The 12,306-nt window shown below is 38.8% G+C and overlaps 1 protein-coding gene across 1 annotated transcript in view; it reads left to right on the forward strand.

Annotated features, from left to right (window-relative positions):
- E2F3 (E2F transcription factor 3) overlaps positions 1-12,015 on the forward strand; it is a gene marked incomplete at both ends in the record, with an annotated part of 51,284 nt that extends 39,269 nt beyond the window's left edge. The window contains 6 exon segments of the mRNA XM_081325387.1: positions 1,832-1,943; positions 2,769-2,988; positions 5,275-5,428; positions 6,427-6,570; positions 9,344-9,479; positions 11,750-12,015. Of these exon segments, the coding sequence (XP_081181513.1) occupies positions 1,832-1,943; positions 2,769-2,988; positions 5,275-5,428; positions 6,427-6,570; positions 9,344-9,479; positions 11,750-12,015 (1,032 nt within the window).
- Between the last annotated feature and the right edge of the window lie 291 nt (positions 12,016-12,306).

The following is a 12,306-nucleotide window of genomic DNA, read 5'->3' on the forward strand; positions in this document are numbered from 1 at the left end:
TACCTTTAATACATTACACTTATTAATATTATTTTTATTTCAATATCGTGTTTACATTATAGGTCACATCTCAAAGTTTGCAATATGTGGCTGATCTTGTCTGTGCTTTTAAACTAAATAGGATTGGGCCTGGTTAGTACTTGGATAGAATACCTCCGGGGAATCCCAGGGTTATAGTCTAGACTGGGAAGTTGAAAAACATTCCAGCAGAAGAAGACAGTGGCAAACAACTGGCTATTGCCAAGAAATTGCATGGATGTGTCCATGTAGTTAAAAAAATAAAATGTACAATTGAGAAGGTAGGATTGAGCCTGCCCTATCTATCAGAGTTGTCTTGTTGTAACCTGGTTGTTCTGATGTAGGTAGCACAATGTAAAGTTTATTGAAGATGATGGTGCCTTCATTGTAAATGCACAGAAATTTGATCAGTTTGGCTTGTTTTAATTACATTGGAATGATCTTTCAGTCAAATAGAAATTGAAAAGCTCCCATATGGACAGGCAAAAAGATCAAAGCAGAAGTTTTGCAAGTCTTACTTAGTGTTTAGACTGCAAGCAACCCAGTACCTAAAATACTTTCAAAATATAGAAGAGTATTCATTTTGATGATTTCCCATCTGCAATCGATGGTATATCTTGGAAGATCCTTCATAAGGAAAGACTGTCCATGTAGATATGGGACATAGAAACTCTTGCTCATTTTCTTTTGTGCTGCTATCTGTCACAATTAATTTATTGTATTTTTATTACAAATGTAGCTGTGCTAGCCCCCTTGATGCAAAAAACTCCAAATGCTCCAGATTGTATCCATGTAAAATATCAATTTGAAAAATTACCTGGAAAGTACCAACGTTCTACCTAATAGTATGCTGAATGCATACTATGCACCAAACTTATCTGGAGAAATATTTTAGGATTTTTATTATATTATGGATCTCATGGAAGTTGATTAGCATTGTGATGATAGCATTTAGATTGTGGAACTGACTTGCTATTTTAATAAAGAATTTGATAACTGCTTTGGTAAATTTTAGACTTAAATGTTCTAGTGCTTTAAATTTTAAAATATTAATATTACAGTACATTAAAATACAAGTATATTAAAATGGTATAGTACTTTTTGGGCATTTTACAGGTACAGTATGTAAATTATTGCTCTCTCAAAATATTCTGAAGATCACCACATAAATCAGTGTTGTGCCATGCGGCAGTTATAGGCATCATCACACACTAAAATTAAAAATATTGAAATTATACAAGTTTTTCATATTTCATACCTGAAATCTTGCAGGATTGGGGCAGTAATGTCAACAAAGTGAAGCATATGATAAGCTGAAATGTAAAATATTTATTTCATCACACCGGAAACCAGTTGCAATATCCTCATGGATCTCATAAGGGTCTCTAGCTCATTGGAACATTTCCTTAGGATGGATGGATAGATAGGTAGATAGATAGATAGATAGATAGACAGAGGGGGAGAGAGAGAGAGAGAGAGAGAGAGAGAGAGAGAGAGAGAGAGAGAGAGAGAGAGAGAGAGAGAGAGAGAGAGATGACAGACAGACAACCTAAGTTATCACAATTGATTTGGACTACAACTTCCAAAATCCCTAGTGCTCACTTGAGAATCTGGAAGTTGCGCTCAGTGTCATCTGCAAGTGGAATATTCCTGTCTAATAGATGCAGGAATTTGTAGGCAATCAGCTTCAATCATATAACAGTTTTCTATACCACAGAGGGACCAATGAAAATAATAGCTTTTCTATAAACACGACAAAATAAAACTGAGCTTGCATTTGCTCTGATGCTGTTGAATTCTGTTTCTTTGGCAGGCAAAACGAAGATTGGAACTAGAAGAACCTGGACAGCAATTTCTACCTGAAGGATTGAGAACTCCAAAGGGAAAAGGCAGAGCGGCAACAAGAAGTCCAGAGAGTCCAAAAAGTAAGAATACCTGTGCATAACTATATAAACTGCATTTAGTTTCTTACACCCTGTTCTTGGGTAAATTGAAGCTTGTGAGTGAAAAGTAGTTAATTTTGTTTGCAGAAGAGGAATCAAAGCTCTAACAGACGCTGAAGTTTTAGCCATGAAAACTAGTCAAACTAAGTACAGGTAGTCCTTGACTTACAACCATTTCATTTAGTGACTATTCAAATTTACAATGCTATTTATCTTTATTAGACTTGTATACCGCCCTTCTCCCGTAGGACTCAGGGCGGTTCACAAGGTTTTTAAAATAACAATACAACAATTACAAAAATTAAGAACAGTTAAAACGATTACATTTAGACCTTGAATAAATATAAAACCCCAATCAAAATCCAATTTAAAAAGGTACTTATGACTGCTTTTCACACTTGAGGGCTGTTGCAGCATCCCCATGGTCACATGACCAAAATTCAGATGCTTGGCAACTGGTTCATTTTTATAATGGTTAAAGTGTCCTGGGATCAGTCATCATCTTTTGTAATCTTCTGACAAGCAAAGTCATTGGAGAAACCAGATTCATTTAACAACCGTGTTATGAACAACTGAAGTGATTTATTTAACAATTGTGGGAAGAAAGGTTGCAAAATGGGGCAAAACCCGCTTAACAACAGAAAATTTGTGCTCAATTATGGTCATAAGTCGAGGACTACCTGTATACTGCTAAGGTCAAACTGTCTAGGAGTGCTATCTAAGGTACTCGCATAGTACCTTTGAATTCTTTTTAATAAAATGTTATACCAGTTTTCAGAATTGGCATTAAATACTTTTTATTTCCAGCTCCCAAATCTCCTTCAGAAAAGACACGGTATGATACATCGCTTGGTCTTCTCACAAAGAAGTTTATTCAGTTGTTAAGCCAGTCTCCTGATGGTGTGGTAGATTTGAACAAAGCAGCAGAGGTCCTTAAGGTACAAAAAAGGAGGATTTATGATATTACCAATGTTCTGGAAGGCATTCATCTCATTAAGAAAAAATCCAAGAACAACATTCAATGGATGTACGTATCACATTTCTGTATTTTTGTTGCATTCTAGGAAAGTTGTCTGCTTCTAGTTTTCAATTTTTCAGTTGTGGTGGTAAAATTATATTTAGCTTAGTTTTGAATTATTATTTTGAAGTTGTTTTTAAGAAGGAAGAGGTAAAGTAAAACTCACCCTTAATTTTGTAGGGTATTCCAACATGTGGGAAGGGGCAGGCGACAGTTTCCCTAGCCTAGACACACATAAATTGAGAACCACAGTCTATTAGACTTAACAAAATATTTTATTCAGGACAAAGGTCTGCCTACTTGTAAAACATTTAGAACACCTTGGCTGACCATCCATACCAGGCTTTGAAAGGCTTTCCGTGCTCCTCAGAATGCTAGATAGGGAACTTAATAATTGTCTTTGAAATGTTTCATGTACATTTTGATGGCTTATTCAAAGTTGCAGAAATAGAAGGCAGAGCAGCCTTTTCTGTACGTGTTCTTATGCATTGTAGTTTATGGCACTAAACTCTTCTGGAATTAAGAATGCCATACTGAAAGAAAGTTCTTCATGTATACTGACTGTTACATTGGTTTTCCATTATTTCCCCCCCCCCCTTCGTCTTTGGCCTGTCGTAACATTTATCAACATCCACCAGCTATTTAAAATTATTCCCTGAGGCTATTCCTTTACTGAATATATTGTTTGCAATGCAAAGTTTACTTCATAGTTCCTGCTCTTAATACATGGGCTGGGCTCAGACATCCTAGTGAGCCATAGTATGTGCGATATGTGAACTATATTATTATATATTAGATATTTAATTCCACCTTTTCTATGTATAACTCAAGATAGTGAACATTCTGTGTCTTCTATTTTCCACCTCAACAACAACCTTTTGAGGAGGGTTGGGTTGAGAGAGAATCTGGCCCAAAGTCACTCAGTTGGCTTCCATAACTAAGGGAGGCCTAGAAGTCACAGTCTCCTAGTTTCTTCACCAGCACCCTAACCACTGGACCAGACTGGGTCTCATACTAGCTTCGTGCTTTGTGAAATCATGGCTAATGGCTTTAGATGATTGAAGTACTGTACTCACCCGGTTTGTATTATTCAACAAATCAGGATCAAGCAAGGCTTGATCTGATGCAATTTATGAATCCAGCCATTGTATTATTTGTATATTTATGTCCCCTCTTTGTCATATGTATAAATAACTCAAGGAGACAAAGGTACCTAATGCTTTTTACTCCTCCTATTTTCTCCACAACAACCTTGTGACATGTCTTGGGCTCAGAGAGTATGATTGGCCCAAATTCACAGAGCTGGCTTTCATTGCCTATGTTTGGATTAGAATTCACATGGTTTCTGTACTGGTGCCTTAGCTAGTAGAGCAAGCCAGCTTTCTTTATAAATAGTTATTACATATATAATAATAATTTAAATGAGCTTGTATTGAGTTTTTATTGAATAAAAATACCATTCTAATTTTTATTATTTGAATATTACAGGTAAGTCTTTACATGTTTGTAGTTATTTATTACATTTTATATGCCGCCCATCTTACTATCGAGCAACTCTGGTCAGCTTACAGTGTCCTAAATAACAATATAAGACAATTAGAAAGTCAAAAGATTAAAAAAGAAAATGGGCATCAAATGTTTAAACATTAAAATGAACAACACACTGGATAACAATGAAAAATATGTAAAGGGGAAGGAAGTGGTGGGATCTTCTCCTAATCTACTAGTCACCCCCAGAATGGATACCCCCATCAGGGACCCAAGACAGATGGCAGAGCCAGATTTTCAGGCCCTTTTAAAAGGCCAATAGGGGAGGGCAGGTCTCGTCTCAAGGGGCATGATGAGCCAGAGGGGGGGGGATCCTTGACAGAAAAGCTTCTTCTCTTCCAGCTACAATTTTTTGGCCAGAGAAAACCCAGCATGCCTCTTCCCCCAGAGCCAGTGGGGTAGGCCAATCTCCTTGGAGTGAGACACCTCCTCTGATAATCTGGGACCATGCCATAAAGGCTATAAAGATAATAAATTTTATATTGATAAAATATAAATATTGTATTGATTCTTTTGTCTCCAGTAATGTTTTTTGTTGGGAGTAGAAATTCTGTAGGTATTATTGTTATTTTATTTCATTTTCAAAGAAAGCTGTGCAAGTCCATGTGTTCCTCTTTTGCTGTTCATATTAATAAATTAGTTCTTCCAAAATAAGGAACAGCTCGATTAAGGAATGAGACACACCTTTCCTCAGACTGGAACTCTTGTCATGTGTTCCACGCACCGTTTGCTCATTTGTTTTTAAAGGGGCTGCAGTCTATCTGATTTCGGGGGCATGTTGGCACACTGTCAAGGCTTGTCAAAAGAGGTAGCAGAACTCAGCCAGGAAGAAAAGAAGTTGGATGAATTAATCCAAAGCTGCTCTCATGACCTCAAGCTTCTAAAAGATTCTGAAGATCGGAAATATCCTTTTATAGTGAATGAAGATACACTTCTTTAATAAATATACTCTGTGCTCTTCATTTTTATTTATTTTTATTTATTTTTTAGGTTAAGGCCAGTGTTTTTCAACCTTGTAACTTTAAGATGTGTGGACTTCAACTTCCAGAATTTTTTTTTAAATTCCATTTATATCCCGCCCTTCTCCGAAGACTCAGGGCGGCTTACAAGCTTAGCAGTAGCCTTCATTCTATGTATATGCCTGCTTATTAGGGCTTTCGCACCCCCCCCAAGCGGCATTATTACAAAGTCAGCTTAATTGCCCCCAACAATCTGGGTCCTCATTTTACCTACCTCGGAAGGATGGAAGGCTGAGTCAACCTTGAGCCTGGTGGGATGCGAACCTGCACTAATTGCAGGCAGCTGGTGTTACTTAAGGAGGCATTAGCCCACTGCTCCACCAAGGCTCTTCCCCAACCATTGTGCTTTCTTAAAGTTATGTAGGTTGGAAAACATTGGCTTAGCCCAGGGGTAGGCAACCTTGGCTGTTTTATAACACGTGGACTTCCAACTCCCAGAATTCCTGAGCCAGCATAGTCATAAAAGAGCCAAGGTTACCCACCCTTGGCCTAGCCTAGGCTATAGGGCTGATACTTGGCATATTAGTGATCAATTGCATACCTGGGTCCTGTCCTTGGCTATTTTAAATATTGCAAAATATCTGCAAAAGTGTCTTTCAAAAGGCTTTCCACAGAGAGTCTGCCGCTTAGTTTGAGCACAAGACTTTTGTCAAGCTGCTGAAATCTAAGAACCACTGCTGCATTTTTGGGATGGGACGGAGCCTGGCAGTGAGATTCCAGATTGTAATTTGTTTACTCTCCAACATAATCTCTACACACATACATAGCCATGATTTTTAAAAAAAAAAATAGTTTTAGCAAGATAATGAAGGTAGGTTAACGGGAGACAATATAAAAATGTCTACTAAAATATCTACTTTGGTTTGCTAATTCTCAACAGCTGCTCAGCAATTCTTTAACGCTGATTACATTAGCATATGTTAGGTATGAAGATATTCAAGAAATTAGGAGCTTTAAAGACCAAACTGTCATACTTGTCAAAGCTCCTCCAGAAACAAAACTTGAAATGCTTGACCCAGAAAAGGTAAAGACTTACTTTATTACATAGCAGAATCATTTTTCTTTTCTACATTCTAAAACTAATGTTTATTTGTCGGAGTCATTTAATGGAATAAGTTTTTATGGGTGACAAAAACTTTCCAAACTTCTATGTTGTTTACAATCATTTTTTCTGTTATATGCTTGCTTATTGATGGATTGATTTTTATTTGTTTTTATCTGCCTTCATTTTCGTTTGGCTCAAGGCAGCATACACATCTAATGCTCCTCTCTCCTACTTTCCCCACAATAACAACCCTGTGAGGTGAGTTGGGCTGAGAGAATGATTGGCCTACCAAAATCACCCAATTAACTGATATGCCTAAATGAAAAACAGAACTCATAGTCTTCTAATTAACTTTAAATAATAAAGTTTCCCTCTACTTGAACTCCATTCCTGGTGAATGCATGGATGCCTCCATGGTGCTTTTTTGGCAGCAATATAAAGGTAGCTTGCAGTTGTTTGCTTCTGGAATGACTGTTCAGTTTTGCTTTTATAAAAGCCATGGACTAAAAAGGTAAATCAGCCGAAGTTGTGTAGATAATGTCAAACTGCTGGGAATTTCTTCCTATGTTATGCTCTGTTTTACACATTCCATTCCCTGAAATGCTGATCTACAACTATCCTTTCCGAACAGTTGAAATTGGACTTCTTTCTATAGCTAATATCAGGCTTGTTTATATCCCCTGACTTACCATCTTATGTCTACTCACTCTACATCAAATCACCGTTACTAATGTTCTTTCCTTTGTAACTACCTTTTGAAGGGGGAGGGGGTGCTGATACACAGCCCAAGGTTATCAGCTAAGATTTCTGGCAGAGGAGGATTTTAAGCTGGATCTCTAGTCCAAGACCAGTTCTGTAACCTCTGTGCCACATGTGATCCATGTTAAATAGCTATTTTTCATTGCTAGCAGCACCACTGCCATTTGACTTTTTCTTTGGCAGTCTCTGCTGCTCATTTATCTCTCTCTCTTTCTGCCTTCCCTCAACATACAGTAGATTATAAATTCTCTGGGATGGGACTTAGAAGTCAGATGCATACTGTGCTACTAGATATAGCAAGAACATTCCGTCTCAGTTCCATATTCCTGAGCAAACATGAGAAGATTATAAAAGTAGTTTTATTAGGGAGCCATACATTCAAAAAAGTGCTGCACCCAGCAACACGTTGGAAACCTTTTTTGTACCTGTATTGTTCACCCAAACTTTAAAATTCTGCTTCTTCTATTTTTTTTATTTTTTTTATTATATTTATATACCGCCCTTTCCCGAAGGACTCACGGCGGTTTACAGGGTGATTAAAACAAAAAATACAAAAGTTAAAAACAGATTAAAAAAATTATATCCGTCCCTGAACAAATAAAACCCCGGTTAAAATTAAAATTAAAATTAAAATTCTCAGCCTGGGCCAGAGAGCTCGAAGAGCCAAGTCTTCAGGTCCCGGCGGAATGAACGGAGGTCGGGGGCGGTCCTAAGCTCCACTGGCAGCTGGTTCCAAAGGGCAGGCGCACCCACTGAGAAGGCCCTATCCCTGGGTGTTGTCCGCCGGCAGTCTCTTACCGGCGATACCCTGAGAAGACCCTCCCTGTGGGAGCGCACTAGACGAAGGGAGCTTGATGCTGGCAGCAGGTGTTCCCTCAGATAACCCGGACCCAAGCCATTTAGGGCTTTATAGGTCATCACCAGCACCTTGAATCTCACCCGGAGGGCAACCAGGAGCCAATGCAGCTCGCGGAGTAGAGGTGTTACATGGGAGTATCGGGAAACCCCCATCACAACTCGCGCGGCCGCATTCTGCACCAGCTGAAGCCTCCGAGTGGTCCTCAAGGGCAGCCCCATTTTTTGAAGCAATTGATTTTTCTTCTCTCAGCCTTGAAGCTTTCCATCATCAATTCATTCACTAAATGGCTGCCTCTGACATGAGAATCGAGGCCTATGCTTTACCATCTTGAGCCCTCAGGTTGTGTTTAGAGCATCTTCTCAGTCAGCATAGCCGAGTCATCCAAGTTTACTACTAGTTGGGCTGTGCAAATCTTTTAAGGGCTGCTTTAAAGCCAAGCATCTCAATTGCTTATTTCACAAAGCAATGTGGTCCCCTCACTTCTAAGAATAAAGCAGCCGTGCTGTTTTCTTTGACTCTTGTATTATTTGGAAGAAGAAGCGCTATATGCACATGGAACACATGCACAGAAATCTTTTCCAGTAACTCTTAAGAGTTGTAAGAGAATGTAAGGCCTTATACAGTACTGATAAGTTTAGAAATTGAGAAAGTTTCATATTTTTTACACACTGGATTGTCCTCCCTTTTTAGTTAAGAGAACAGCTTTCTCAGCAGTTTTGTCAGTAAGAGACTGAGAAGATCCCCACTTTAGGAAACTCCATAAGCTGAATTGAAGGGGCGGGGGAGGGTAGTCCCATAGTTTGACCTCTGGTATCATTTTCAATACATCTTAGAAAAGAAACTCTGGAAGAAACTTAAGAAGGTGGTTTCACCAAGAACTTGACTGGGAGCATGAAAGACCTTGTCAAGGAGAACAGAGTCACCTCACTGGCCCAACAAGGCACATGAAATCAACCTTTTCCCATCCGAATTCACGTCTTCTGTTAGATCAGTTGTAATCATTTTGCAAACTTTCAGCCTGCATTGGGCTTTTTGTCTTTTGCAGATCAGTACATTAAGAATGAAAAATGTTCCAGTAGATATTTGTATATTGGCAAAAGGGATGCAGAAAACTGGAATTCTTTCTTGTTGCAGAATAAGCTGATACACTTATGTAGTACTGAAGGACCTATTGAGGTGTACTTGTGCCCAGAAGAAACGGACTACTCCAGCCGAATAAAAACTCAGGATCAGGATCACAATGGAAATATCTCAAGAAACATTTCCAAAGGTAATCTGAAGACTGGCGATAACCAAATATATACAGAGCTTAAAACTGAAATATAATGTATTGTATATTTTTTTTTAAATGCTAGACTTCTGAGTAAACTAAATAACTTTTTTCATAATTTCTTATTCTTGAGTACAAATTATAATGTTTTACTATATTACTTATGTTTATAACTATGTGTAGATTCCTGGTTTGCAACAATGCCAGTGTTACTCCCACTCTGGCATGCATTGTCAGGCACACAAAATTTGGCCATGCATGTGTGTATTGGTCGGAAAAATGAATTATTTACGATGATCATATTTGCAAATGGTCCCTGAGTAATCACTAAATATGGAGTGAGTGAATTAAGGTTTTTCCGCCTAACAGACAAATCATTTAATTTGGGCAATACCTAAACATTAACGTGCGCCACGGAATGTGTATGTTAAACTGTCACATTAAAAAATAGTTTCTACTTTGTCCCAGGAAACAGAATTTATCTATATTTGTACAAGTACCATAAGTAAAAGACTGAGAAAATTTCCACTTTAGGATCCTCCATAAAGCTGAATTGAAAGGCGGTGGGGGCAGGGCAATCCCATAGTTTGAATTTCTATAACCTGTGGTAGCTTTTTCAATAAATCTTGGAAAAGAAACACTGGACGAAACTTTCTGTGAAGGTGGCTTGTGTTTGCCATAAAGCAGACATGTCAAACACAAGGCCCGGGGGCCAGATCTGGCCCGCGAAGTGGTTTCATGTGGCCCACGAAGCCATCCTGGAAACAGTGAGGGAACGGCCCCCATTGCCTTGGCCCTGGCCCAGAGACCCTCCTTCTGCCAGAGACCCTCAGATCTGTCCCACTCCTGCCCAGGCCCCCATAGGCACCCTTGATGACAACGATGTAGAGCTGGCCACGCCCACCCAGTAGGCCATACGCACTCTAGCCACGCCCACCCAGTAGACCACGCCCACCCTGGCCATACCCACCCGGCCCCCTAAGGGCAACCGCAATGCTGATGCGGCCCTCAATGAAATTGAGTTTGACACCCCTGCCATAAAGCATCCACTCGCTTGGAAAGTAATTACTCTCTGGCCAAACCATAAGAGCTTAACTGGGAAGGCCAAAAAGGAGAAGGAAGCATCTATCACTTTCTCCTACACCCTAAGAGCTACCTTCGGGCAACTGAAGGAAAAAGAGCAGAGTTTTGGCACACTCTGCCCTTCTAGCAATGCATTATAGGCATGGCTTCTTCAAAAGCCAAGCCTGACATTGCTTTTCCTGAAACCTTTGTTCCCCAGATGGATATGCTATGTAAATGACAGTGGGTGGATACCTGAGTGAGGTTGAAAGGCCTGAAGCCTCCTAGAAATTACTGGAAGCTTTTTATTTTATATGAATTACACAAAAGGTTTTCTTGCAGGGAAATTAATTCTGTGTTTTGAGGGTGGCCACTAAGTCTTCATTTCTTTCAATATAACCTCAAGTACTCTGATTTCCCCCAAGGGGGAAGGGAAACTAGAGGTGGTGGTTTGCTTCATGTTGGCAGAGCACACACTAAAAGACAAGGTTTCTTTCTCATTCACCTAGCCTCTGTCTAGTTTTTCCCTGCATAGGAGGAGGATGGCAGGAAGATTGAGATTTCATGATTAATGCTTACCCTGATGTTTTATAATGAAACCCAGGTTTCAGATATTTGGTGTCTCTTTGGGTGATTAAGGAAGGAAAGTTGTCTTTAGTATTTATGGTAAATAATATGTTTCCTGTATGTGCTCTAATATAGAAGGTAACGTGGAATGTTTGAATTTCAGTTTGGTTTACAGTTTACACGTATAAAAATATGCATATTGGTTAGGCTTGTCAGATAAGGGTCCAAACTCCAAGTGGCTTCTAGAGAAGTACAATTTATTTATTTCCTACCATCTAGTGATTGTTCTGCATATTTGAGGTCCGTGTCTGGTACTCATGGCTGTTCATGGCTAAAGAATTAAAGAGCCACAGTGACTTCCTTAAGCAGGATTGTACACAATGGAAGAGGTGACCCCAGAGAATCTACTTTTGTAATTAGCATTGTCACTTAATTGTGTAAATCCTGCTTGTCACAAAACTATTGGTCCTCTGGACTTAAGCAGTTCCTGAGGCTGGGAGGTGTTGGGCTGCTGTCTCTTTCCATAGTAGCAAAGATAACTTTACAATAAGCTGTGTGGAAGGCAAAGCATTTATACCTAGTAATGTTGGAGAAGGTTTCTGTGTGCAAGTTTTGATATTTTGTTCTCTTACTTATAACAGATCTGAACTTTGATAACTCAGGAGGTCCTGACTGTTCAGAAAATGCAACGGCCATCTCCCCCTTAGTTTCTACCACTAATCTTTTGCAGCAGACAGAGGATCAAATTACTTCAAGTCTTGATGGGCCATTTGTAAACTTATTGCCACCTTTACTTCATGAAGACTATCTGCTTGGGCTTGATGAAGAAGAAGGGATTAGTGACCTCTTTGATGCTTATGACTTTGAAAAAGTACCTTCCTTGATGGATGGATTTTTATGCAGCTGATTTTTGTTTCTATTTTCTTTTTAAAAGTGAAACCAGAATACCTGCTGACATTCCACACTATATCTCCTCTTATCTCCTAACCCTTATTCCATTTCAAAGATTAGAAATTATAGTATTTCATATATATATATATATATATATATATATATATATATATATATATATATATATATATATATGTAAATACTTCATAAAATAGTGCAAACACAGAATGGCAGACTTTCTTATCAGAGTTACCTTAACCTTATACAGGCAGCTACTGATTTAGTAATTATAAAAGAACACACAGAG

Source organism: Vipera berus, assembly GCF_964194415.1.
Source record: "Vipera berus genome assembly, chromosome: 3".
Classification (NCBI taxonomy): Eukaryota; Metazoa; Chordata; class Lepidosauria; order Squamata; family Viperidae; genus Vipera; species Vipera berus.